Raw genomic sequence first — 27,039 nt, 5'->3', positions numbered from 1 at the left:
ACTTTCGGCTAGATTTAATTTATGTCTTTTTTGGTAATTTATTTAAAATTAACAATAAAACACACTTACTAAATGATCAGATTGATGTAAATAGTTCATTATAAAATTTAAATTTGTCTCCAAAAACTTTATTTCTTACCTCATCCCTCCTTTTCGTTGTCCCCACTCCAAAAAATTTGTAAACTTTTAGTATTTAAGCTAATTTTGTAACAATTTTAATCAGAATATCTTCACCTGAAGAGGTCAATGTTATGGTGAAACAATTGTTGTGAACAATTAATATGTATATTTTTAAAACTTTATTTTCGTTTCCTTTAATTGATTATTAAGTTTCCACAAGTAAAGCATTCTACCATTAATTAGATATTTACCCTACTGAAGGATTTAGAACAATCCCTCTTGGCTTATCAATGTCTTCGTTCATGATAACAGTGCAATGAGATCCGTCACTCGTACAAACTCCGATATGCTGCATATCGGAATCGGTAAAGTAAAGATTTTTTGTGATCCAATCGATGCAAATGTCTTCAGGGGTCACCAATCCGGATGTAACGATTAACTGAAATATTTGTGAGTAGATTTCAGTAGAATTACTTCGAATTACTTTGTAGCAAGTACCTCCCTATGGGTTCCATCTTCTCGGGCGCGAGTTATGCTTTCCGATTCCGAAAAGACGTCGGTCCAATATAAATGTTCACCGTCGAAATCTACACCGATTGCCTGATTCAAACCCTTCGCAAGTGAGAAATAAACGTGAGACTGCAAAAATAGCCCCCTTAGCTCTGACACAGTACTGAATACCATTAAGGCTTCGCCGTTTTTGGCGAGACAGGTTCTTTTATCCGATTGTAATACGTAGTTTTCATCGCAATAGCATTCATAAGAACCGAGATTATTTCGACATTTTTGGTCACATATGCCTGCAAATATCCATCAGTGAATAAACCAATAGAGCAGGAAGGGTTCACATAAAATATGCACAAATTAATGAAAAAAAATCGGTTGTCTGTAAAGTTAATACATTTTTTACGTAGCATCAATAATAAAAGTCCTATCAGCGACTAAAGACAGCAAACAAAAACTTTAAAAACTTCATGCCCAAGAGCTACAAGAAAACTGTATTTATGAAAATTGTTGAGTCGTATTATTCATTTTATTAGTTGTGTATTTTTCGACATTTATTTTTATAGTNTTGGGCTTTAGGGCCGTGGTCTAAGTGAACTATTGTGTCCAGACGTTTCGTCAACTACTGCGGCTGACATCCTCAGTGGTAGTGCTGCGTTGACAACATGAACGTAGATTATATCTACCAGTCGCTGTCGAGACTTCGAGATATAATCTACGTTTACGTTGTCAACGCAGCACTACCACTGAGGATGTCAGCCGCAATAGCTGACGAAACATCTGGACACAACAGTTCACTTAGACCACGGCCCTATAGCCCGAATCTTCATATTACTATGAATTCCGGCCGTGAAACCCTTTGTTCTTATAAATCGTACTTAGTAATCAAAGCACTGATGTGTGAAGCCTAAAGTACCAGGTTTGAGGCAATTTGTACTTTATAAAAATGAAATGAATTTTCATATTAATATTGAATATTTGCTACTATTAAAAGCTTCTTAAAGTATATTCTGAATAAGTTTTTAATCTATACATCGAAGACGTAATGATCATCATTACTACAAATGTAGGGATAGATATACAGGGGCAAAAGATTAGTACGGCTGGATTTGCAGATGATATATCAGTATTAGCATCAAGCAAGGAGGGTGGAAGCGGTATTAATAAAACAGTATTGTATGAAAATAAATAAAAGTAAAAAAAATACTTGTATGCAAGGGAAGAAAATATAGGGAAACAGCGAATGTAAAGATAGGAGACGAACAATTAGAAAAAGTCGTTGATTTAGAACTGACAACCTTATGATGATGATGATGCTAAATACCTACTTACATATTCCATATTGAATATCCTTTCTACATGTACATTATTTTCTATGTGATTTGGCTAGATTTAAACCTCAATTTTCTATTTTGAAAATACTAAATCCAATTCGGTTATGTTATCACAGTGTTCTATTTCTATTTTGCATTTATATTTAGGATAATGCATGTTCAGATCAATTTTATACATAGTATTTTAAATCCGATTTTAACTAATCGTAAGGCAAAATTTAAGAGTTTTTAAATTAATATAAATATATCTGTAAAATATGGGTGGAATGGTTGTCCTTAAAAAACAAAAGCTTTTACGATGAATTTTTTGTAACAAGCAAAAGATCACGTTAGGTAAATGTTTGCCCAATCTTTACTGAATTAGCAAAGAAAACTTTTTCCACGCCTTACAGAGTGAGTATTAATCAAAAAAGACATTACCACCCGGCGCATCCACCAATTTTAAAGTCCTGCATAATAAATAAGTTCTTTCAGTCGCTGATACCTTTTGATAGTGGAAAGCACCCGAAAAGTTAAAACTGGTAAAGTACCTACATTAATATTTTTGTACCTAGTTATTACTCAAATCCTATTTTCAATCTGAAAAACAGATTTTACGAATGTAGATACAGTATTGAAACTGGTAAACAAGAAGAATCCTTAATTTTTTTTTGAGGACCCCACTAACCCACTTTACTCTGGTCATTTACCTTTTGTTCATAATATGTGTTTACTAGTTTCTACAAAATAGCCAGTAGATGAACTGATACTGTCCTGATTCTGGTTTTAAGGCCTTCATCGATTGAAATTGCTTCCTGACGTTTCGCTAGTTTCTTCAAAGTCCCGTCCATCTCCGAAGCTGGATGTGGACTGTCCGATGCTAAATGGGAATATCCTGTAGGTATAGGAGATGAAAAGACCTCTGAAGAAGATAGCCATTTGTGCTAGCGAAACGTTAGGAAGCAACTGCAACCGACGACGACCTTTAGTGTTGCCCAAACGCAAGAACAAGACGAGACTTAGCCAGTCTTGGTCTTGGTCTTGCGCCAATACACCTGGTCTTGGTCTTGGTCTTGGTCTTGCGCTCCCAGTCTTGGTCTTGGTCTTGGTCTTGCAGCAAGAGTCTTGCAAGTCTTGCAATTACCTATTAGTCTATTACTATTTATTAAAGTTTACTTTAAATCCTAGAAAAACGTATTAGAATTGGAACATTGTGAGCTTGAATGAATATAGCCATAGTAAAGATCAAGCAGATTAATAAATAACTGAAGATTTGATAAGAAATTCGAAAAATCAACTGACCTATATGTCGTTTTCCATGGAAGTAACTGTTTCTTAATAAACATTTATGATCCTTGCTTTCTACCGCGCCGCCTCGCCACGTGCCGGCTCTATGATAAGGATGCCGCCGCAAATCAAACAATAATATAAAGCGTGTAAAAAAATTCGAAATTATTTTGCATGAGTATACCTACACCCTATGGCGGCAATCAAATAGTGTCAAATGTTATGATTTCGGCGTGGCGGCAACGATTGTTTTAGATTTCAAAAGAAGCCGCCGGCGCGTGTATCATAACCATGTACTTCCGAAAAGCGGCAAATTTCTTTGAGAAGTAAGTACAAAACCTTTGATGCCGCATTATCAAAGTGCCGATGGTTAAAACATAACTATGCATGCACTCAGTTTGATTTTAATAATTTTTTTATTCGCTATGTTTATGGTATTAGTCGTAATGCGCATAGGTCCAGTTTTTCATATTCTTTGATACAGTTTTTTGCGTCTCATAGAATTCCTAAGCGTACCTACCTATACACCGAACTGTTACACCTAACTACTCAGTGAAATAGCGCTAAGTCCTAGCTGCAAGACGCAAGAGTCTTGCAGGCTATGTCTTGTTCTTGCTCAAGTCTTGCACGGTCAGTCTTGGTCTTGGTCTTGCTAAAAATACGCGGTCTTGTTCTTGGTCTTGGTCTTGCAAAAACGCAAGAACAAGACCAAGACTGCAAGACCAAGACTGAATTTGGGCAACACTAACGACCTTTAGACCTACATCAGGACAAATCAGTTTTTCTATAGTCTTTAAATAAAAGAATAAAATTTTTAGACACCATTATCTTAAGTCGTCTTCAATAAAAGGAAGTCACTTCTATGTTCGCGAACGGTTATAGAGAAGGATAGAAATGAAGAGATATTAGAAAGTCAATAAGAAATAAACAAGATAGGTTGGTAGGGCACCTTCTCAGACATGAAGGTCTAGTCAGAGACATATTAGAGGCAGAAACAGGAGTTAAGGGTAGAGGTGATCCTAAATTAAAATATTGTTCGCAAATAGTTAAGGAAGTGGGATGTTCTAGATTTAGGGAAATGCGAAGATTAGCTCAGGATAGGATAGAGTTAGAGACATCTTAGGACTGACGACCTTATGATGATGATCTTAAACAAATGCAATATTTATAACTATTAATTTGAAAATTCATTCTCAATTTTTCTTCCATTATGTTACCTCAAATTACTGAGAAAAAATTTTGTTGCTGCTATATCTTATAGTGGAAAGAAAATTGAGAATGAATTTTCAAATTAATATTTAATATTTAACCACTAGGAATTTCAAAGAATATCTATAACGTTTCTTCTTTTTGAACATCGTAGTATATGATGAAGCACTACAGTTGCCTAAATGGTTTTAGGTATTTTGACAATTTTACACAATTTTGGGTAGGTAATAGTTTTCCCTTTAACTTAAAACTGGATTTAGAATAGAACTAACCGTAAATTTCGCATTCGTTGATATCTACGCAATCCTTTTCGTTGACCGTATGAAATCCAACAGGACAAAGACATTTTGGTCCTGTAGGAAACGAAACGCAATCATGAGAACAATGACCGGGGGTGCATTTAAGGATGCTACAAAGTAAACTTTCGTCGGACTTATCCGGACAATCAGGTTTTCCATCGCATAAATGATGCAATTCTATGCAAGAAATATTATCGTGGCAAAGGTACCTTCGCTGGTCAATATTACAATTTTCTGGTGAAACTGGTAGAAGCTCTGCAACAATCAAACAATTACAATAGTAAGAGGGTGTGAAACAGGTAGTACCTACATATATTTTACAATAGGGCTGTAAATTCAAATTTAAACAAATAAAAACACAGGTCGAATTATTTTTAATATTTACTAACTGTAATTCCTACCATTATCCAAACAGGAATGTAGTAATGGGCTAAAGACCCATCCCCTCATACTAAACATACATATTAAATTGTCATAAACTCTATAAAGAGGAAAGAGTCTGGTAGCAGGAAGATTTTTGGATTTGTGGTACCAATTACATCCAGAGATGTGCCAAATTGTTTTTTAAAAGTATTTAAATACAAAATGCAAATACTTTTTTGATTTGTTACTTCAAACGTAAAATACAAAATACATTTCCCTTTTGTATTTTAAATGCTAAATGTAAACTACGTATTTTAAAAATACTTTTTTCAACTAAATACTTTTTTGTAGTAGTTTTTCTAAATTCACTTAAGTGTACAACATTTTTTAAAAAAACCTTGCAGGCATTTTCTCATTTTTTAAATATTGGAGTTTTTCTAGACTAATAGTAGTGTTTGCATTATATCACCAGCAGCGAAGATTGAGTATAATTCATATTTTTCTGTTTGGATTGATTATGATATAATTTTTCTACCTTTATGTTACAGTTTCTTCAGTTTGTCACCCGTTTTAATTAGAAAAAAGACACTGATGCCAACGTAGTTTGTTTAGCGTGAAAGATCAGAGCCAAGATAGGGTTGTAAATAATTTTGTTGGTGTAAAATCAACATCAACCATTTTGTATTAAAATATTTACAACCCCATTTTGTTTCCAATCCTTTACACATTGTAAAAAGAGAAAGAAATGCAATCCATAGTTTATTTAGCTTTGGGTTCATCTAATAAATGAAGTTTTTCGAATCGTTTTCTAAGAATTTTGGATTATACGCATTTATTAGCACAACACAATATCCTGTAGTTTTCAATTTTACACAGCTGACGTATATCGATTCGATATTGTTTTGCGGGCTGTTTTGTCGTAATTCATAGAATTTCGTAGTTCCTTGCTAAAGGTACAATAAGTGGTGATATCAATTTTGAACTTCAAAATTCCATGGACTATGACATTGAACCCGGAAAACAATCTCGATCCAATATCTTAGGTTATCCATTTCCAAGTAGTTTAAAATTTTTTGAATTCATGGAATGTCCCTTTGTCCCCTTTTTAAGCTTCTAATACCTTTAATAGCCAATGTGAGCAACTTTCATTCATCATTTTATATAATGTTTGATCGGTGAAACTAGCAAAACTTTTAACGGCAAAAATGTATTTTGCATTTTACAAATAGAAAATACAAAATGCTTTTCTCAAAAATGCAAGATTTTTTTGTTTTGTATTTGCACTTTAAATGCAAGTACTTCAAATAAATCACATCTCTGCCCATCTCTTCATATTAAACATACACAATTATACTGTCATAAACCATACAACTCTGTAAAGAGGGAACGGTTTGGTAACAGGAAGATTGTATTTTTGGTGAATCGAAGAAAGAGGTGTATAAATGGATTAATCAATATCAATAGGACATTTACTGTTGCAGATCATTTTGAATAAAAAAATAAAACTTTTATGAAAGTTTAATTTCGAAAATAATTAAAAAACCACATTGTTCTAAATGGGGATCCAATGACGCATGCTTTATGAATTAACCATTAGTTAAGTATATTGCAGAAAGTAGTGGAACTTTCGGATACATTTTCCAATTTTCGACAAAAAAACATTTAAAATTTTTTATAAACATGTAGGAAATTCTGAAGAATTTGAATGTTCTATAAAGCCAATCATGGTTAACTCACATGTAATAAATTTATAAATTTATTTGTTACTATCGTCATCGCAGTCTAACTTATCACAAATTTAGTGAAACAAATAACGTGTTATTACCGAAATAACACTTTGTTTGTTTCGAAAAATATTACTTTCTATCCATGTATAAAGGATAAACCTTCCTTCATATATTTTGTTCTTCTTTTTCAATAATAATACCGTACAAATGTTTAAAGAATAAACTTACTACAGTTGGCTTCATCCGATTTGTCTGCACAGTCGTTAAAAGTATCACAGACAGCATATTTTGGAATACACAACCCACTACTTCGACATTTAAAACCTCCATCGCAAGTAATGTTACTTTTACAACCTGTTGTTTCATCCGAACCATCTAAACAATCAACCTCCCCGTTGCATACCCATTCCTTGGCGATGCACAATTTATCATCGCATTGCCAATGATTTTCTTCGCAAGTTGAATTGGAGGACATTAAAGCTTTTAGCTACATCAGTACGAACAAAATGAAAAGTAGATAAAAAATACTTAAAAAATGTATAAATAATCTTGTTTCTTTTATTATAATGCTATTTTTAATTTGATTTTTTCCATTCTTCCTATTTGTAATTGGTTATTAATTAATTATATGTGTAAAATAACAGGGGTGGCCTTTGAGAGTGGCGAGAAGGACAATCATGCAACAATCCAAGTAGAAAAATATTGTGTAATAATACAACTAATTTTTATTTGAATTTCTTAGTCTTAAAATACCCGCCAGCATAATTTCTGAATCCCTGATTCTTATAAAACGTTTAAGCGCATTAGTTTATCATGATTAATTATTGTGTTTATTAATTTTTGTTAATTTCAAATGAATAATTTTAAAACTCTACATTTATTTGTTAATAACTTTGCATTTCTCATCAAGTATCATCATTAAAACAAGTTTCACAAAGACAAAAGAACCACGTAAAGATCTACCCGCTTGGAGCCTCGCAATGACTAAGGCCGCCCCTGTAAAATAACGCACAATCTCTATTAGTCAATTGTAAGTGCCAAATGGTTTTATAACACATTATGAGCTTTTTGTAACACGCTAATCTTATCTAAAAACAGAGTTCGATATGTACGTGTACCCGACTAGAAATTTTTTAGGGAAAACGCCTTCAGGACCGTATTTATTTTTTTTTAAGAGTCAAATAAGCAAATATCTGTAAAATGTTTAATGGGACTAAAACCGATAGATACCAAAATAAGACGATTACCAACGTGTAGGTTCTTGGTCAGAAAATTACCACAAATAGCAATTTCGATCATATTTGATCTCATCAGCTCGCCATATGCAGCTAAATTAGTAACCAAACCCAAGAAGCTCCTGAAGGGCGAGTTGATCTAATATTCAAATACAGGCAGGATATCTCAAAATTACACGGAGAAAACGAAAAAAAAAGTATTCCCGAAATAAAAATGTTCAATCTCTCAGAGTCTCTGAACGAGGGACTCGAGTCGCTCATAGAGTGATCCTCATTTCGTATCCAGTCTCTGAACGAGAGACTCGAATCTCTCAATAAGCGGTGTCTCGATAGACATGGTTAAAATTTTCAACATATTTCAGAGATCCCAGTCTTTCTACGAGAGACTAGAGTCTCTCAATTTTTCAGTTTTATTCATTCAAACTCTCTGTGAGAGACTCGAATCTCTGAATTAACAATTTTATCGATGGAGTCTATCATACAAAGATTCATAAAAACACCTAGACAATAACTGAGAGACTGTGAAAGACTGTGAGAGACGCTCTCAGAGACGCTAAAAGACTCTGAAAGACTAGAGAGAGACTGAAAATTTTTGTCTAGGGTTAAAGCGATATTTACAATGTATCCCACTAGCCCGTTGCTTCGTAAGCGAAAATAATAAAAATTAAGAATTAAGAAAAACGAAATTAAATTGTAATAATTAAGAAACTTGAAATAATTTTTAAATATCAAAATTGAGATTATTACAAGTTACCTAACAAATTCTACTATTTATACGGCAAATTCAGTCATTTACAATCAAAAATTGTAACTTTTGCGTTGTCACAAAAATTTAGTGTAGATATATAATGCAGTGATTACATTACCGTTGATGATTTACAATTTTCTTCATCTGAAAAATCACCACAATCGTTTTCACCATCGCATAGAAAGACTTGGGAAATACATTTTTTTCTACGTTTGCATTGAAACCAATGAGGTGGTTTACATGAATTATCATCCACAATTAATGTCGCCGCCTCTAAAATGCCTGAAAGGTAATTCAAAAGTTCTTGTACAAAATCCATTAAAATAGTTAATACGAATTTAATATTACAAACAAATAGGATACGAAATAATAAGGAAATAAAATATTTTAAGTTGATGGGCTAAAAAGGCATATGATACGTAGAAAACAAGTTTTTTTTGTATTACATACAAATTAACATCAGTATCAGTAGCAACAAAATACACGAACTTATATTACACAATTTCTTCGCCAATTATGTATCGATTTTAATTATTCTCTTTTTATTGAATCGGCTAGATCTCCATCTATGGGGATGTTTAAATTTACTATTTTAACTTTTTAGTTTACGTTTGTACAAGGTGAATTTTGAAAATTTTAAAGTAATGGTTCTGTAACCTTTTCTGCAATGATTTCAAATATGCTACTAGAATTTTTATAAATCTGTTATTATAGGTGCAAGGGGTACTCGAAATATGTATTTTTAAAGTGAAACAACCTATGTATTTTCAAATACTTGAAAATCCCTCTTTCTTCTGATTTTCAAAATGTGCAATTGTCGTATGTTCAGATAAAGAAAATTTTAAAGTCATATACTAATAGATTTATGAAAAGTGTAGTAGGACATTTGAAATCACCACAAAAATAATAACAAACCGTTAATTTTAATTTTCAAATGTCTTGAAGTCGGTTATTATTGATTAAGTGCCTTTAATAACACGTTCCGTTTTTTTTAAAGAGTATATTCTTTGCAACTGAATATATGAAAGACTAATCCGTTATTGAGATAATAAAAGTATCTCACCACAGTCTTCTTCGTCTGAGTTATCACCACAATCGTTTACACCATCGCATTTTTTAATATCTGAGATACAACGTTTGTTTTCGCACATAAACGTATGAGGCTCTGTACAATAGAAACTGAGGCTATTTTCCGTTGTGAACATAGCATTTCCTTTTTCAAAAATAAATATTAACGCCACGCACCCAATAATAATCATAGCTGAAAGAAAAATATTGGTCTATTATTACGTAAACTCTTAACTTTCTTGTCCTTTTATCGTGTTTTAATTATGTTCTGTTTAAAATAATGTAAGAAAAATTAACATTCTTTTAAGTTAAGTTTCAATTATTGCATGATTACATTTTTTTTAAACTTCGTTGCAGTACAGTATTTCTAATAATAAAAAAATTATTTTGAAAATTCGATTTGTAGTTCCTGAACAGAATTAAAATTCAAATAAAGAAATAAACTAAACAAATGAGCTTTACAACGTATAGATAATAACGATTCAAAAGTTAACGTTACAAGAAGCAATCTATTACCAAGACACAATCATAACTTTTTGTTCTTATGCTAGATAAGGTACTATAGATCGTACTGTGTAATGCTGCATACTCTTAATTAATTATTGTTCCCATTATCATTAAATGGTGCAGTATCATAAAAAGAATGGATTTAAAGTCGCTGTGGTTAACACGAAAGTAAATGGAAACTGTTAATAATAAGCAGTAGTGTATAATGTAAAAAAAAAATGTTAACTTTACAACGATGAGGATCNAAATTGAAAGCAAAAGATGGAAACAGCAAAGGTAAAGAGATTGATCGAAGTAAAAGTTATGCGAAAAATGTAGCTGATAAACTTGCAAGCAAACAAGTCGCCCTTCCGACCGGTGAAATTGACATGGAAGCCAAGTTCAAATGTGTATTATCCTTAAAAAATATTCTTAATAAATACCTGTTAATTCAATATTTTCTATAAAAAGGTAAAGTTTCACTGAAAATGGAACTAAAAAACCGATATTTACTTCTTTTTCGTTTTAATAAATTTTATGAAACACTTCACAGAACACTAATGTGCTTCAAAGTGTTTGTATCATATAAATTTAATATATTCAACTACACGATTTAAACGCTACGTCACACCCCTGTTTTGCAATAAATAAAAAAAATAGGAAATCATTATGACAAAAACTAGCAATTACGTTCGACCAAAATGGTCTAGCTACTATTAAATACATACCAAGCCAAGATATGCACTGAATCTAAAAGTGAGCATGTATCCAAATATATGTATTTAATGTTGATCACGTCGATGATAACAGTAAGAGTACCTAATAGGCATCCAATAAATTAATATTTGGCCATGAATATTACTTTTACAACTAAGTATATCAGAATGAAATGATTTTACTCAAATCTTCCCTGTATATGATCTTTTTCTTGTAAAAAATATATTTAAATTAACTTCATACATAAATATGCATCTATGTAATAAGAATTATTCCTTCAAAATTTAGTTTATAAACTCTTTGAATAAATACTCATGGAAACTCTCTCTTACTGAACACAGACAGAAAACAGAAAACAAGGGCTCTTAATTTTAAGGTAATAAAAAAAACTGTACCTCAGCCCAAAAGCAAACTATTAGGGATGATCCTGATAAAAGAAGAGGATAATATGAAGTGAGCAGTAGATTTGACCATCCTTCCTTGAAATTGTTCTGCAAAAAAATAAAAAAGAAACAATGTTATCATCATCACTATAAGATTTTATATAACTAGCAATAGGGGTAAATAAATTAAACTGTAGAATCATAAAAACTACAGTGAAAAAAAACATTTTCATGATTAGTTAGTACAAACATAAGAAAAAGGGCAGATCAGTAAATGGTATGAGCAGATACCTAATAAAAATTTCTTAAACATCATTTTTGCCAGTAACTGACCAATAACTGATAGATTACTGGCAAAATTTAAAAGATGGGAGTTACTTAGTTTGAAATCACTCACATTACTAGGTACCTCTACTTGTAAAAAAATATATCATAAGAAAAGGGGTTTTACTACTTACTGGAGATAAAAAGTAGGCTCCTCTTATCAGACTCGCAAGAAACATAACAAAGTATAGAAGCTTTTGGGTGGTTATTCTGCATGCTTTTAGAAATGTAGGGGCCTTCAAGCGTTGATACTCGAATGCAATGCACATCATCAGTTGAATAGCACAAACTAGTGCTACCAACAAAAATACACCGCCAATACCAGCATGATAGGGTAAGTTTGGTCCATCACAATATTCTCCTGTGAACCTTATTTCGCATAGGCATGTGCCATTATTGCATTCACCTCGACCTAAACAGTCTTCACGGCAACTGATTAAATCCGACATCAACAACAAGTGGCGAATCATCCCAAAACCCATCAGCAACCTGCAATTTAAATCGGGATATTAATAATTTTAAATAAAGAAAATATAGGCCTTGAAATAAAATGGGACAAAACATTACCTATTAACAAAGTAATCTTTTCTGACATTCACTTTGCAATTTAGACTTTCTCTTAATAAACTATTTAATGAATATCCAAAATACACAAGCACTGATGAAATAAAGTAAAGCCAACAGCTGATTACTTTTGTTTTTATGGTTTCTTGTCATAGACAACTTCTTGTCAAAAATAGGTTTTACGAGCGACTTCATCCTTGTGAGTCATTTTCCAGCAAAGTTAATTCTTATTGTTTATAGATAATTAATAAACACAATTACTGTTATAACCAATAACTATTTTTAAAGAAAGAGCCTAGGTAGAACCTCCTCTTCCTGCTTATAATATCCCATGAAAATAGTTCAGCTCCATCGTAAAATAGCCCCTACAAACAGGCAGATAAGAGTCATGTGTCTTAATGCAAGTACCTTTCAAAAAATGATGTTTTGGGAAAAATGTGTAACCATCTGTAATTAAAAGTTTCAGTCTATCGATTCTTGAACGTTATAACGTGAAAACTTTAACAAAACAAATGGTATAGTTTAGAGGCTTAGTAAGGCTATGAAGTTAATCAATCAATTACGAAAGTTTTTAGTACGAATATGTTGGAGTTCTTTTATGAAAAATCGGTTACACAAAAATATTTCTGAAATTTTTCTTTATCGTGATAATGAGCGAATCCACGTAATTCACACTACCATAAATTTCTAGATCGTTTGCGGCATTGCAACTGTACCAGACCCACCGTATAGTCCAGATTTAGCCCCTTGCGACTTCTGGTTATCATAGTTGGAGATGAGCGCTGCAAGAGGTTTGGAAAAGATAGTCTAGCGTTCGCGTTTCATCATAACATTTTAAACAACCCTCGTATCATACAAGGCTTAAAGAAAGGCTTAAACAAATTAATCAAGAAAATAAAAAAGGCATAATGAATAAATTGCTATAGTTAAGTACATTTTTAGACATATTCAAAAATCGAATTTGGCATTACGTATTTTTTTTTACTAAAGATACATATTGTAGTTNTAACAATCTTTGTAAGTACTTATTATTTTTAACATATTCAAGTGAAAACATTATTTTTCTTAATCTTACCATTTCCTCCTCCCCGCCTTCCTCCACGTCCTCTTTTATAGCCGCCATCGTTACCATGATTACCCCCACCATTGCTATCACCCCAAGCGTCGTCGTCATGATTTCTTTCAGACCTTCCACCCCCACGGCCACCCCATTCCGAATCACCGTTGTTATCGTCGTTAAATTTACGACCTCCTCTACCACCTCCTCGTCGACCACCACCTCTTCTACCACCTGAATTTCCTCCCCAACCTCCATCACCATCATCATCATTGTTTCCACCTTTACCCCAACCACCCTCATCTGCGTCTGCAAATCGGTTTTCATTACGACCCCCTCGTCCACCTCCACGATTTCCTCTTCCACGACCTCCTCCACCACGTCCACCTGATCTAAAATGAAAAAAGTTTATTAATGTGAGACAGATAAGAAATATGAAATGGTTGAATGTGAAATCGATTATGTGAACTAACGCAAAGTAAGTGTAATTATGTTTTAGGGGAAGCACAAACCTATATAAATTGAATAAAATATGGCTAAATAAATATCATATCAAGAGCACTACAGCAATTTCTATGGTTAAATTCAAAAATTTAGCGCTTCATACGTTTTATACAGGTATAGGTTATAATAATATAGTTTGTTGTTTTCAGTTTAAGCCCTTACAAAAATGAAATTTCGGGGGGTAATGACGGATGCAATAGCAATGAAAGATTTTATGAGTATGTATAATTAATTTCTTTTATTTTACTTGTTAAAGTTATTTTTGCCAGATGTAGCAGTTGCTGTTTCTAAATTGGCTAAAGAATGTGTAATGAGAATAACAAAAAGAAAAGTTTATTTTATAATATCAGAAGAAGATGCTGGTCCTCGTAGACCTTTGGTTTGGTGTGAACTACCTGTTAATTTCTATTTCAGTGAATATATTTTAGAAGGTGTTAATGAAGACTACAATGAAATCTATCTGTCTTTTGCAACAGGTAATATAAAAAAAACTGCTACAAACTGTATAAGTCAATATATCTTTTAAGGTATGTTGTCTCGTTCCCTTTCAACTCTCAAGCAGAATCCGAAGTCCCTTAAAGTAAAATTAACAAACAAACAAACACCCTGTCTTACACTAGAAATAGAACTGGTAATAATATGAAATGTTCTGCGACAAGTTGTTATGTTAATAATACTTATTTAGATTTCTGGAGAAGGAATACAAAATAGACAATGTGTCCATGATATTCCTGTAGAAACTATTTCAAGAAAACACTGGAAAGATTATGAAGAGCCACATTTTAATGATTTTCATGTATATACAAAATACGACTGCACGACATACTATATTAAAATTGATTCTTTTGCAGGTTACTCTGCAGATGCCACATTTAAAACCAATTAAGAATATTGTTGAACGTATGAAAAATATAAGCAATGCACTTACAGTTTCAGCAACAAAAGATGGGAGATTAACACTAGCAATCCAAGAAACAACAGTAAATATGTCTGCACATTTCCCTGACTTAAGTGTTGAATCCTTTGCAGGTAAGAATGTTAATATTGAATATTAATATGTTAAAAACTTCTAATAAATAAGAAATATCATGTCCAATTGAAAGGTTTTAATAAAAAGACATTTTTAAACCAAAGTAGTAATCTGTATAAAAGTTTAACTTTTTCCCGTGATTTACTTTTAATTGGACTCATATTAAAGAAGGCTGCAATTTTAAAAAATTATTGTCTGTAGAATTATACTTCAGTTTAAAAGTACTTTTGGGCAAAATAATCACCTTTTTAGATATGTACTTTTTAGCCCTTCTACGTTTTATTTGTAGGCAATATCCATGGGTTTACAAAAACTGTTACTGATGAAGATAACTTAGAAATTGTAAGTGCAACAATAGACATTAAAAAATTTCTAATGTTTATAACTGGAATGCACATAAATAATAACTGTACGACAATATGTAGCATAGTACAAGAAAAAATGGTAAAACTCTTTCTGGAACAACCGGGTTCTCTTTCCTTACAGTGTTTCCTAACTCAACTAATCATATGAGTTAATTAAATACTGTTTAATTAATATTTTTGTATGCTAATGTTAATACAATCTCAATCAACTGTAATGCATCTTTTTGTTTAATTTGATTATTTGAAGAATAAAGTAACTTTATAATTTACCCTCTTGTATTATTAAAACAACAAAAAATAAATTATCTGCAATTTATTTTTGTACAAAAAAATAATGATTTTATAGAAATATCTTTCCAAGAGCTAATATTTTTTTAACTAATGATTTATCCATCCATAAACCTTCATAAAATCAAAACGAATATTAACTAAAATTATAAAACAGACACTGCACTCACTTCAANCATCCATAAACCTTCATAAAATCAAAACGAATATTAACTAAAATTATAAAACAGTACATAAAATAACAGCAACTATTAATATTACTAAAAATGGCACCCATGTTTTCAAAACAGCAGAAAAACTGACATACCTACTATAAAATGGCATTAATATTGCCAATTTTACCATATTCCAATTAGCATTATCATATTTCATTAAATTTAGTGCAGTAGCAACATGGGAATGACAATTATCACACAGAAGATGGTGCATTCTTCCCTTGTAAATTTCTGATGCTTCTCTTACGGAATGATCCCACCCAGAAATACTGCCGCGAGCTTTTGAAGGATCTAGTTGCCAATATTTTGTAGGTCTTCCAAAAGCCATGTTATCTTCAGAAACGAAAAATGGACCAGCAAAGTCTCTTATAACACCCGATGACATTGCAATACCCATATGACCAATTATTGGAAACAACCAAGTTAAAAAAGGAATTGGGGTCCAAACGATACAGAAGGGGAAACGATCATGTGCTTTATCAATTTGGGCAACATTTTCACATTGAGGTGCTGAATTATTGTTAATTCCTTCCATCAGTTGATAACGAGACATAACGTGTTTCACATTACCATGACTGCGTTATCAATGGAGCGTTTCTATAGTAAACCGAAGCAGCAAGTCTTTAAAATGCATTTTAAACGATCCTTCCGCTCAATTTATAATTTAAATTCTGTTTTTTGTTTGATGTGTTTTTAATTTTGTTTAGGTTATGTTGTCTTTGACGTTTACAGTGGTGTTTATGTTTCTGTCTGAACAGGGCACAGGGCTAAATGTATGTTATAAATCATATTAGTTTCAAATCTATTAAATGCTGTTTTTTTTGACGTTTGTGACCTTGTGTCATTATTTTATTCATAATTTAATCATAAAGTAGTGTTTTTGTAGGTATACGAGTTTTAAATGAGATATATATAAAAGAAGTGTGAATATATTGTGATAAGAGTTAATTATCGTAACATACAAATTTAGTATAACCTAATGGCATCTTCACAAGACGCCTGGTATTTGTCTCTCCTAGGATTAGCTGAATATTTTAGGACTTCCAGTCCTCCTATGATAAAATGTTGTGTCCAGTGCTTACAGGCAGTTTTTACATTTAAACCGCCTCCAAGAGTAGAAGCAAGAACTCATTTGCAACTGGGAAATATCTTATTAACTCACACGAAAAATACTGATTTAGCTAAGAACCATTTAGAACAAGCAGTATGTTTAAATTTGTTTGTTTACCTTTGGATACTATTGATTAAGTTTTAGTGGTTATTATCACAAATTATAAATTCCTTTGATGATGTAAAATTTGAGGCAGCAAGTGTTTTGGCTGAACTTTATGAACAACAAAAACAGCCAGCACTTTCTAAGCCAATTTTGAGAAAAGCAATTGAACTCTCTCAACATAATGTATACTGGCATTGCCGGTTAATATTTCAGTTAGCAGTAAGTATGTGTTTAACTTCTATTGAAATTAAACTTACCATGCATGATTTATTAACAGCAAATACACGCAGCTGAAAAGGATTATCAGCTTGCCAGCAGTTTACTTGGAGTTGGTGTAGATTATGCTCATATCTCAAATGCATATTATACCAGGGTTTTGTTTCTTTTAAGTAAGGGAATGGTAGGAAATGGAATTATAAAAATATGCCCTACTGTTAAATGTTATTGATAATTTAATTGCAGCTTCTTCTAATTGATAAAAAATTACAAGAAGTTCAAACTGTCTTAAACCAAGCAGGACATTTAGTAGAGACATGGACTGGAACCATGTATCAAAAAGAATATTTGAAAGTCTATTTTTTGGTACTGCAGGTAATTTTCTGCTGTTGTAATGTAACTATTTGCTCCAATTTCCCCCCAGTTATGAATATTACTATTTATAAATGCATAACATTTAATTTTAGGTATGTCACCATTTAATGGCCGGACAAGTTAAAAGTGTAAAACCCTGTTTGAAACAGTTACAGCAGTCAATTCAAACCATAATGAGTACAGATGATGGTAAATGTCTTTTTAACACTCATTTTTTTATAACAGTAAATTAAACTAAATGATTAAATAAAAATTAAAATAATTTGCTTGAGAACATTGATACATATAAACATTTATCGAATTGGACATCTAGGATATAGTTTAACATATATGTACATAAATACCTACTTCAGTACTTTGCCTATATGTACAACAAATCAAACTAAAAATTAAAAAACGGGAATTATCAAAAATTACTTTTTCAAAAGAGTAAAATTAAAAAAAAAAAGTATCCCGGATTTCTGTAATGTAATGTTTTTTTTGTAGTTATTATGAATTCCAATCCAGGAGATATGTTCCTTTGGATGCCAAAAGAACACCTTTATGTTCTTGTTTATCTTGTCACAGTAATGCATAGCATGCAGGCTGGGTACATGGAAAAAGCTCAAAAATATACTGACAAGGCTCTCATGCAAATTGAAAAATTAAAAAGTAAGTTAAACATAATAAAAAACGTTTAACATAAAGTAATACTAATTACCTTTTTTATAGTTGTGGATAACAAACCAATTTTGTCAGTATTTCAACTTATGCTTTTGGAACACATAATAATGTGCAGATTAGTAATGGGCAATAAAACCCAAGCTCTACAGGAAATAACAGCAGCAACTGCCCTTTGCAAGTCTAATCCTCAATTACTTGATAGACATGGACCTCAATTGCATACTCTTTTAGGACTTTATGCCATGAGCATGAATTGTATGGAAGCTGCAGAAGCTCAGTTTAATGCTGCTTTAAGTGTAAGAATTCAAATGAACTTTCACTAGTATATATGCAATGAAACATTTTGAAAAAAAACTTTTTGTTTAAAAAATTTTTGAAAGTAAATAAGAATTTTAATCGAACATTTAAATACGATTTTTTTGTGTTTACGTAGACTTCCCAAGAAAAAGAATTATGGACATTTTCGAATTTGAATTTGGCTATTGTTTATTTGAGAGGTAAAAGAGAGGCAGATTTTACCGCCCTTTTGGACCGAATCAATCCAGAAAATTTGCCTTCTTTTTCTCACAGCCTTAGAGCAGCTGCTTATTATGTGCAAGGACTACAAGCCTTCTTTCAAGGGCGGTACAATGAGGCGAAGTAAATATTTTCCACCTTTTATCTCCAATTTTTTCAAGAGATATTTTGCGTATTTTGTTTAGGAGATATTTAAGAGAAACGTTAAAAATGGCAAACGCAGAAGATTTAAACCGTTTAACATCGTGCTCTCTGGTTCTTCTTGGACATATCTTTCTTTCGTTGGGAAACAGCAGGGAAAGCATGAATATGGTTACACCTGCGATGCAGTTAGCAAGCAAAATTCCTGACGTGCATGTACAGTTATGGGCCTCTGCTATTTTAAAAGGTAAGTATTATTTTATAATGGACATACTCTTTTCGTTTAAATTAAGGTAACAGATAAAAGCAATATTGAGTTCTATTTTTGTAAATAGATCTCTACAGACTTTGCGGAGATCCAACTCGAGAAAATGAAGCATTTCAAAGACATCTTAACTTTTCTAATATGCTACTTAAAGACCATTTTCAAGCCTCGCAAATGCCCGAACATAATCTCCTTATTCACTGGATACAAGGACCCGTTCCGTTACAAAATAGCGTTTCCCCAAATAATTCGACAATATTGGTTTAATTTAAAATTGTGTGCAGAAAGAGAAAAAATTTGATACTTTGTTTTGATTTATTCCAAATCTTCAATAATGTTTGAATAAACAAAAAACGGTCAAACTTTCAGCAACAAACTAAATTGTAGATGGTATTATTAAAAATATAATTGCAATCACACACTTTTATATTTTTAATATCAATTATATTTCTTTAATAACCAGATAGTAATGGATCTGCATTGAAAAATTTAATTCAAAGTGAAATATTATGCAATGTTATATTTGATTATATTCGCTTTTAAGACTGGTTGAATATTATGATAAAATAATCAAGAACTGTTCTTTTTTAATAAAATTATATAATATTGAGTAACCTTATTAAAGTTTTTGAACGCTGTACAGGTAGTTTAATTTTCAATATTATATTGATATAAAATTTTTAAGCAAATTGAATTCTCTACGAGATACATAACACATAAANTTACTTATAATGATAATCAATTTTAATATAAAAATATTTATTCAAAAAAATAGAGGCCATACACAAATAATGAGGCGTTCAGATCGTTTTTAACAAAAACACATTTAATCACAGGCGGAAATATTACGATAATGGTACAAATTAGTAAAATATAACGTTTAAATCTACCTTGTCGATTGTTTAACGAAAACAATTTCACTTATAGTGCATATTGTAGCATTATAATTATATCGCCTAAGTAAAACAGGTAACGAAAAAAAGTTATTCGTAGTTAATAACATTTCAAATGAAATAATGTAGAATTCATATATATAGAACAAAGAAAAAGCAAACTTAAATTCTAAATATTACTTAACAAAGTATCAACATCAAATAGTAAATGAAAATTAAAAAATAGTTGAAGAAGGCGGAATGCTCGTGAATACTGTAAAGAAAAAAATGCTATCTTTACCATGATTCTTCTGGTTCTTCGGGCATATATGAGGGCTGTGCTTGACCGAAGTCATCCTGCAAAAGGATAATGTCATAAAATAAAAAAAAGGGAAAGTAATATGTTCATATGACTTAATATGCGAGTTAAGTAGTATTATCCATGTATTGAATTACCTCTCTAACGTCTCGACCACCGAAACCGCCGTGCCCTCCGAACGCACCACTTCCACCTCCTTTCAACCAATCAGGTACAGGCTGACCAGCTTGTTTTAAAATTCTCGCTAGATCTCCAGCAATAGCACTATCTTGAGCATCGTCAAAAAAGCTCGTTGCTTTTCCACGATTTCCTAAATTATACCAAAGAATTAATAAGTTAAAAATGAAAATACAAGAAAACATAAATAATATGGAATCTTTTTATTAACACAATTACTTAATATAAGATTTAAACCCTTACCGACTCGTCCTGTCCTTCCAATTCTGTGAACATATTCATCGATGCTTTTGGGTAAATCGTAATTAATTACATGTTTAACGTTTTTAATATCAAGCCCCCTGGCAGCTACCCCAGTCGCTACTAGTATGTTCCTAAAACCAGTCTTGAAATCACGAAGTGCCTCTTCGCGTTGCCGCTGAAGTCTATCGCCGTGAATACTCGTTGTTTTGAAATCGTTTTCGCATAAAAATAAGGCGATGAAATCAGCGTTACGTTTTGTTTCAACAAAAACTAGAGTCTTCTCTGATCCTAAGAAAATGATAAAATTAAATGTCACCACAATAAAATAGTTTTTGTTATCTATATTTACCTTCCTCTTGTAAAATTTCGACAAGTTTGTCTCTTTTTTTAAACTTATCAACCTGATAAAATCTTTGATCTACATCAGTACAAGCACCTCCAACTATGCCTACAGCAACGAATATGTAATTATCCAAAAATTTTGCTGCTAATCGCTGGATTTCTTCCGGAAATGTGGCAGAAAACATGAGCGTTTGTCGAGTACCCTACAATACCATTTCATTGTAAAATAGTTGCAAATACATTTGGTACAGTTTAACAAATTTTCTTATAATACAACAAACATTTTTTGATACCATTAAACTATCATCAAAAGCATCAAGCATAAAATATCTTTATAAAGAAATACATAATAAATATTACCCGTCCATAACAAACAGGCTAGCATGAAAAAAAAATGCAAAACTTTAATAATTATTTCGTTTAGTTACAAAATAAAAAGTGAGAGCTTACTGTAGGAACCATGCTTTGATGTTCCATCATATGTTCTACTTCCGGTAGAAATCCCATATCTAACATCCGATCAGCTTCGTCCAAAACTACGAAGCGGGTGGCACTAAAGGACAAACTACCACGTTTAACAAAGTCGTTCATGCGTCCTGGGGTGGCCACTAGAATGTGACATCCCATCTAAGGAAAAAATTATCATAAATGTATAATGCATTTCTTTGAAAAAGAAAGCAAGAGACCTTCATGCGATCCTTTTGATATCCAACTGAAGTCCCACCGTAAGCTACTACAACCTTTATAATAGAATTATGAGCAAACTTTCTGGCTTCTTCATAAATTTGTATGGTCAATTCTCTCGTCGGTGAGATAATAACGACCTGCGGCGAGCAGCTAGTACCATCAGCTACTAATTCTTCAGGTTCGGCAATCAAAGTGTGAACAATCGGCAGCAAAAAAGCAGCCTAGAATGTACAATCTAATCTTAACATAAGTATTATTAAATAAGGAGAAATAGAAAAAAGTAAAGTGAATTTTATAATGATTAACATTTTGCTCCCCTAGTCCAGTTAAATGTTATGCAAATACTTAAATATCTATGGTTAATAATTTACCGTCTTTCCTGAACCCGTTTGTGCACAAGCCATAAGATCTCTTTTGGCTAAAATAATCGGAAGAGCATATTTTTGAATAGGCGTTGGTTTTGTGTAGCCGGACTTTCGAACATTATCAATTAACAATTGTCGTAAACCTGCCTCTTCAAAGGATTGGATTGGTTTCGGATAATTTTCGCCAGACACCTGAAACAACAAACATTAATTTATAGAGAAGTAATACAGAAAAGCTTCTGCAATGTACCTGAACTTCAATATCGTCGTATTTCGCAAAATTAACACCTGTTGTGTTTCCAGAACTGAACATTTCGTTTTCGTCATTTGTGGGCTCTGGAGGAATATAGATTTCTCTCTTTGGTTTCTCTTCTAAAAATTAATATATAACTATAAGTGTACAACACAATCATTTAATCGCCAAATAAGTGTTATGATTATGAAAAAACTTTACCATCACCCTGTTGCCCATTATCAAAATCTCCTGATCCATCACTTCTCCCTCCACGACCTCGACCACGGCCTCCACGACCACCTCGACCTCGTGATCTTCCTCCGAAGCCTCCTTCATCTTGATCGCCATCGTTTGCTCCCCAAGCATCATCTCCTCTGTTATCACCTCCCCAAGAATCGCTATTGTCTGCCAAAGTTTCAAAATTTAACATTATAACGAAATATCAAATTAGGTAAACAGAAAATTAAGTAAAAATTAACAAATATAAAAACCAACTGACAGAAATAGAAAGATAATTTAACAATCTTTGTAAGTACTTATTATTTTTAACATATTCAAGTGAAAACATTATTTTTCTTAATCTTACCATTTCCTCCTCCCCGCCTTCCTCCACGTCCTCTTTTATAGCCGCCATCGTTACCATGATTACCCCCACCATTGCTATCACCCCAAGCGTCGTCGTCATGATTTCTTTCAGACCTTCCACCCCCACGGCCACCCCATTCCGAATCACCGTTGTTATCGTCGTTAAATTTACGACCTCCTCTACCACCTCCTCGTCGACCACCACCTCTTCTACCACCTGAATTTCCTCCCCAACCTCCATCACCATCATCATCATTGTTTCCACCTTTACCCCAACCACCCTCATCTGCGTCTGCAAATCGGTTTTCATTACGACCCCCTCGTCCACCTCCACGATTTCCTCTTCCACGACCTCCTCCACCACGTCCACCTGATCTTCCTAGAGAAATTAATATTAGTGTTGAATAGCCAGGTATTATATAATACTAATCAAAACCAGAACTTTCAAAACTGCACAAAAATGTTTTTGTTACATAATGCATTCACTGTAGGTAATAAAAAAGATTGCACATAGCATGTTTTAAAATTTCACAATAAATTGCAAAAATTGGAAAGATAATTTTCTTTGTTTAATATAAATCAAAAATATATTTTTCCAATATAAATTTTAATCACTCTTATAAAACAACAACCATACATGGGTAAGCATGAACAAACTGTTCCTGAAGCTATCATACAGTGATAATAGGAATGATAAATCATAAATTGGGTAATGGCATTCTTACCATGGTCATTGCCTCCCCACCCTCCATTATCTTTGGAACCCCACTCATTGTTACTATCACCATTACCTATATGTTTAACACAAAATATTTCTCATTTTTTACAGTTTTCACAATGTGAATGTATACTATGTGTTAGTATATTGTAAATAGCATACCCCATTCATCATTATCTGTACTTCGTGGTTTTGCTGAAAATCCCCGTCCCTTACTAAACATTTTACCACCATCTAAAGGAACATCACTTCCAGAAAAGCTCTAATAAAAATTACGAATATTAAACATATAAACAGCCATAAATAGTTGTTTTGCTTGAATGCTTATAATATATGAAAAAAAATAACTGCATTAAAAAAAGGTTACCTGAGGTCCAGCTGGAGCATTATCCCAATCCTCATCCATATTTAATCTACTTTTGATGAGTATTTATTTTTATGAAGAAGTTGAGGTTTTTACTGTTTGTGGAAGTGACACAAGAAAACCGCCAAAAATTCAACACCATACACTAAAATCATCTAATACCCCTTAAAATAGAACAATGAACTGTTTTATGAAAGACATTAATTTAAACACTAATTTAGTTTTATAATATAGTAGATTCGTTATTCGTGCAGTAAACTATATTAAATAAAAAATTAATTTACAAACGTTACTGCCGGCATACACGTGATAATGGCACAAAGACGGATGATAGAACGACGAATAGAACGATAGGCATAGATAGGCAGCAGAAAAAACTCTTGGAAAGTTACAATTTGGAAATTGGAAATTGTTGCATCAAAAAATAGAATTGAATAGAATCATAGAACAGCCACAAATAGTATATCTGTGGTTCTGTGGTCTGTGGTCATTTGATAATGACGGGTGCGAAAAGGAAATCAGAAATATTCAAAATTTAAAAATAAATATCAGTTTTAAAGCTATCACAATTGTGAGTGATGTTGTTTGAATGTTCTTTGAAGTAATAAAATAATAACATGTACAAGTCAAAACAATATTCTAGAATTTACTGCTTATCCTTTTGAAACATTACAAAGCATTTTTTTTCTTTATCTAAATTTTTTATTATCGGTGCTTTTGTGGGCTAGTAAGGAATTGGCTAGCGACTGTGGTTCTTTAACTGATAACGATAAGATAACATATGTTATTTATATGAATTAAAGATTGTTCAGAGAAAGTGTACTTCAGTTGTAAAAACCATTGTATGTTTGTAAGTATTAAACAATAACAATTTGATATCAATTTTTTGACCTTTTTTATTTTTGCAAGCTTTTTCAAATACAGAAACATGTCCCAAACTCCAAGAAAATCTAAAGTTTTTAAACTTAAAAACCAATTTCATGGGCTACCAAAGGAAGCTGATGTAAATTTAATTGAAGAAATTGTGCCTGCTATTAAAGAAGGAGGTTTGAATGTTGCTATTTGCTAAATAAAGCATTTATATTACAAATATTTTTAGAATTTTTGGCAGAGGCAGTATATGTAAGTGTGGATCCATATGTAAGAGGTTTAATTTCAACTATCAACCCTGGAGACACCATTTTTGGTTCACAAGTGGCAAGGTTAATTAAATGTTATAATTTTAAAAGTTTGTGATGTGGCATTATTACATATTTCCACAGAATTATTGAAAGCAAAAGCAAGGACTATCCAGTTGGAAAGCATGTAGTAGGAGAGTTTGGATGGCAAACACTGTCCATTGGTAAGAATGAAATAAATAAAATAGGTTTTCCTGCACCCTGGATAATTCCTGATATTGGTAATTTGCCCTTATCATTGGCACTTGGTGTTCTTGGAATGCCAGGGTAAGCAAAATTTAGCAATTTATTAAGAAAAATTAAAATGTATTGAATAGGTAGACTTTAATTTTCTCCATCAGAAAAGTCTAACTACAAAATATATTTTGCCAGATAATTTAGGGAACTATAATTATTTATTTTTATATTTGTGAGTATTGATATTAAAATTTAATTTATAGAAATACGGCATATTTTGGAGAAACTGAAGTTTGTAAATTAAAAGAGGGTGAAGTATTTGTTGTTACTGGAGCTGGTGGAGCTGTGGGGAGTCATGTTGGACAAATTGCAAAACTTAAGGGATGTAAAGTTATTGGTATAGCTGGAAGTGATGAAAAAGGTAGATGGATAACAAAAGATTTGGGATTTGATCATTTCATCAACTATAAAACTTCCAATGTAGCAGAGAAATTGGCAGAATATGCTCCAGATGGTGTTGATTGCTTTTTTGATAATGTAAGTTTATTGAACTTTAATCAATCAGGCTAAATTTTCGCCCAAAAATAAAGAAGAGTTGCGTTGGAAAAATATGGACGTATTTTATACATTTTTCATATTTTGTTGTTGTTTACAGGTTGGTGGTGAGATAAGTAGTACCATAATATATCAAATGAAGAAGTTTGGCCGAGTTTGCATTTGCGGTTCCATATCAACTTACAATAACGACTCAGGTGACTTACCCAAAGGTAAAGAAAGAAATTATTAAATATAAAGGATGCTTCACTCTTATAGCCCCATAACGTAAAAATAAATATTTTAGCACCGGAAATCCAAACGCCGATTAAAATGAAGTGTGTAACTATGGGAGCAATCAGAGTACTCGATTATAAAGACAGATGGCTCGAAGGAATCAATCAGAACCTTCAATGGATAAAAGAAGGGAAATTGAAATATCGGGAGACGATTACTAACGGATTTGAAAATACTTTCAACGCGTTTGTTTCAATGTTACAAGGGGGAAATATTGGTAAAGCTATTGTTAAAGTTTAATACATGGCACATTATATACAAGGTGCTCTTGCTTACTGTAACAAAACGATAATAAAGTGCAATAGGTACTTATAGAAAGGGGTTGCATTACTATTTTTAAAAGGCAACAAAAGTACTATTTTATATAATGTACAAACAGATAGATTTCATATTGTAGTTTTTATCTTAATAAAACTTTTTAAAATAAAAGTTGTTTTTTTAAACTAAATAGATATTATTCTTATTTGAAAACATTGAAATACATTTTTAAATACTTTTTATAGTATTTAGTTGTTGCAGTTGTGTAGTCCATTATAAACTGCACTATTTCAAAGAATTTAAATACTTTTTTTTGATGTTCTACCCAAGTATGATCAAAATTACAAGATACCTATAACTGCCAAGACAAATTACATATATTTATTCTACTATAGCCTTTTAAAATACATAAAAAACTTTGTAATAAAATAGTAGATTTTCTTTTAATAAAATGTAAAATTGCCCTCCATCAAGAAATCAAAATTTTTAA

The 27,039-nt window shown here is 32.1% G+C and overlaps 6 protein-coding genes and 1 long non-coding RNA gene across 8 annotated transcripts in view; 3 read left to right on the top strand and 4 right to left on the bottom strand.

Moving 5' to 3' along the window:
* The window catches only part of LOC108732379 (vitellogenin receptor), a 24,789-nt gene extending 14,713 nt beyond the window's left edge, over positions 1-10,076 (bottom strand). The window contains exons 1-6 of the mRNA XM_025979435.1: positions 9,869-10,076; positions 8,924-9,087; positions 7,051-7,309; positions 4,706-4,987; positions 619-920; positions 372-559 (exon numbers count right to left, since the gene is read on the bottom strand). Of these exons, the coding sequence (XP_025835220.1) occupies positions 372-559; positions 619-920; positions 4,706-4,987; positions 7,051-7,309; positions 8,924-9,087; positions 9,869-10,064 (1,391 nt within the window). The 5' untranslated portion in view covers positions 10,065-10,076. The remainder of the gene's footprint in view (positions 1-371; positions 560-618; positions 921-4,705; positions 4,988-7,050; positions 7,310-8,923; positions 9,088-9,868) is intronic.
* Positions 10,077-11,449: 1,373 nt separating this feature from the next.
* LOC108732382 lies at positions 11,450-12,514 on the bottom strand. The gene is made up of 3 exons (XR_001937078.2): positions 12,351-12,514; positions 11,918-12,272; positions 11,450-11,567 (listed from the first exon to the last, which is right to left on the bottom strand). It is a non-coding gene; the product is annotated as an uncharacterized LOC108732382 (long non-coding RNA).
* Positions 12,515-14,008: 1,494 nt separating this feature from the next.
* LOC108732409 (checkpoint protein HUS1) lies at positions 14,009-15,572 on the top strand. The gene is made up of 6 exons (XM_025979425.1): positions 14,009-14,126; positions 14,178-14,384; positions 14,436-14,539; positions 14,594-14,704; positions 14,760-14,937; positions 15,228-15,572. The coding sequence occupies exons 1-6, from the start codon at positions 14,075-14,077 to the stop codon at positions 15,449-15,451; spliced, it is 876 nt and encodes a 291-aa protein (XP_025835210.1). The 5' UTR covers positions 14,009-14,074; the 3' UTR covers positions 15,452-15,572.
* Positions 15,573-15,773: 201 nt separating this feature from the next.
* LOC112905957 (transmembrane protein 222-like) lies at positions 15,774-16,531 on the bottom strand. The gene has a single exon (XM_025979424.1). It carries the CDS (start codon positions 16,357-16,359, stop codon positions 15,811-15,813), a length of 549 nt encoding a protein of 182 aa, XP_025835209.1. The 5' UTR covers positions 16,360-16,531; the 3' UTR covers positions 15,774-15,810.
* Positions 16,532-16,616: 85 nt separating this feature from the next.
* LOC108732408 (MAU2 chromatid cohesion factor homolog) lies at positions 16,617-19,791 on the top strand. The gene is made up of 10 exons (XM_025979420.1): positions 16,617-17,010; positions 17,062-17,241; positions 17,300-17,422; positions 17,485-17,613; positions 17,706-17,802; positions 18,100-18,264; positions 18,325-18,572; positions 18,710-18,915; positions 18,978-19,180; positions 19,269-19,791. The coding sequence occupies exons 1-10, from the start codon at positions 16,786-16,788 to the stop codon at positions 19,463-19,465; spliced, it is 1,773 nt and encodes a 590-aa protein (XP_025835205.1). The 5' UTR covers positions 16,617-16,785; the 3' UTR covers positions 19,466-19,791.
* A 212-nt stretch (positions 19,792-20,003) lies between these two features.
* On the bottom strand, positions 20,004-24,490 carry LOC108732406 (ATP-dependent RNA helicase vasa). The gene is made up of 13 exons (XM_018463184.2): positions 24,109-24,490; positions 23,904-24,003; positions 23,749-23,814; positions 23,025-23,402; positions 22,658-22,843; positions 22,454-22,575; positions 22,210-22,395; positions 21,838-22,059; positions 21,602-21,778; positions 21,159-21,354; positions 20,810-21,097; positions 20,527-20,699; positions 20,004-20,427 (listed from the first exon to the last, which is right to left on the bottom strand). The coding sequence occupies exons 1-13, from the start codon at positions 24,145-24,147 to the stop codon at positions 20,368-20,370; spliced, it is 2,193 nt and encodes a 730-aa protein (XP_018318686.1). The 5' UTR covers positions 24,148-24,490; the 3' UTR covers positions 20,004-20,367.
* Positions 24,491-24,652: 162 nt separating this feature from the next.
* LOC108732407 (prostaglandin reductase 1) lies at positions 24,653-26,720 on the top strand. 2 transcript variants are annotated; one of them, XM_018463186.2, is made up of 7 exons: positions 24,653-24,955; positions 25,030-25,151; positions 25,205-25,307; positions 25,368-25,550; positions 25,724-25,997; positions 26,116-26,227; positions 26,302-26,720. In XM_018463186.2, exons 2-7 carry the CDS (start codon positions 25,034-25,036, stop codon positions 26,529-26,531), a joined length of 1,020 nt encoding a protein of 339 aa, XP_018318688.1. In that variant the 5' UTR covers positions 24,653-24,955; positions 25,030-25,033; the 3' UTR covers positions 26,532-26,720. The 2 variants fall into 2 exon arrangements, with proteins under 2 accessions (XP_018318688.1, XP_018318687.1); XM_018463185.2 differs by having other exon boundaries at positions 25,015-25,151.
* Positions 26,721-27,039: the final 319 nt, after the last annotated feature.

This window comes from Agrilus planipennis, unplaced genomic scaffold (assembly GCF_000699045.2).
Source record: "Agrilus planipennis isolate EAB-ADULT unplaced genomic scaffold, Apla_2.0 scaffold73, whole genome shotgun sequence".
In the NCBI taxonomy this organism is placed as follows: Eukaryota; Metazoa; Arthropoda; class Insecta; order Coleoptera; family Buprestidae; genus Agrilus; species Agrilus planipennis.
This window is presented reverse-complemented; position numbering and strand designations above follow the sequence as displayed.

Bases quoted from the DNA above. Each gene is read 5' to 3' on its own strand.
- LOC108732409 (XM_025979425.1), top strand. From the start codon at position 14,075: ATGAAATTTCGGGGGGTAATGACGGATGCAATAGCAATGAAAGATTTT. The intron at 14,540-14,593 runs GTAATAATATGA...ATACTTATTTAG, and splicing joins TTACACTAGAAATAGAACTG to ATTTCTGGAGAAGGAATACA. The intron at 14,705-14,759 runs GTATATACAAAA...ATTCTTTTGCAG, and splicing joins CACATTTTAATGATTTTCAT to GTTACTCTGCAGATGCCACA.
- LOC112905957 (XM_025979424.1), bottom strand. From the start codon at position 16,359: ATGTCTCGTTATCAACTGATGGAAGGAATTAACAATAATTCAGCACCT.
- LOC108732408 (XM_025979420.1), top strand. From the start codon at position 16,786: ATGGCATCTTCACAAGACGCCTGGTATTTGTCTCTCCTAGGATTAGCT. The intron at 17,614-17,705 runs GTAATTTTCTGC...ATTTAATTTTAG, and splicing joins TCTATTTTTTGGTACTGCAG to GTATGTCACCATTTAATGGC. The intron at 18,916-18,977 runs GTAAATATTTTC...TATTTTGTTTAG, and splicing joins GGGCGGTACAATGAGGCGAA to GAGATATTTAAGAGAAACGT.
- LOC108732406 (XM_018463184.2), bottom strand. From the start codon at position 24,147: ATGGATGAGGATTGGGATAATGCTCCAGCTGGACCTCAG. The intron at 22,844-23,024 runs GTAAGATTAAGA...AAACTTTGGCAG, and splicing joins AAGGCGGGGAGGAGGAAATG to ACAATAGCGATTCTTGGGGA. The intron at 20,428-20,526 runs GTAATTCAATAC...ATCCTTTTGCAG, and splicing joins GTGGTCGAGACGTTAGAGAG to GATGACTTCGGTCAAGCACA.
- LOC108732407 (XM_018463186.2), top strand. From the start codon at position 25,034: ATGTCCCAAACTCCAAGAAAATCTAAAGTTTTTAAACTTAAAAACCAA. The intron at 25,308-25,367 runs GTTAATTAAATG...ATATTTCCACAG, and splicing joins TTTGGTTCACAAGTGGCAAG to AATTATTGAAAGCAAAAGCA. The intron at 26,228-26,301 runs GTAAAGAAAGAA...TAAATATTTTAG, and splicing joins CTCAGGTGACTTACCCAAAG to CACCGGAAATCCAAACGCCG.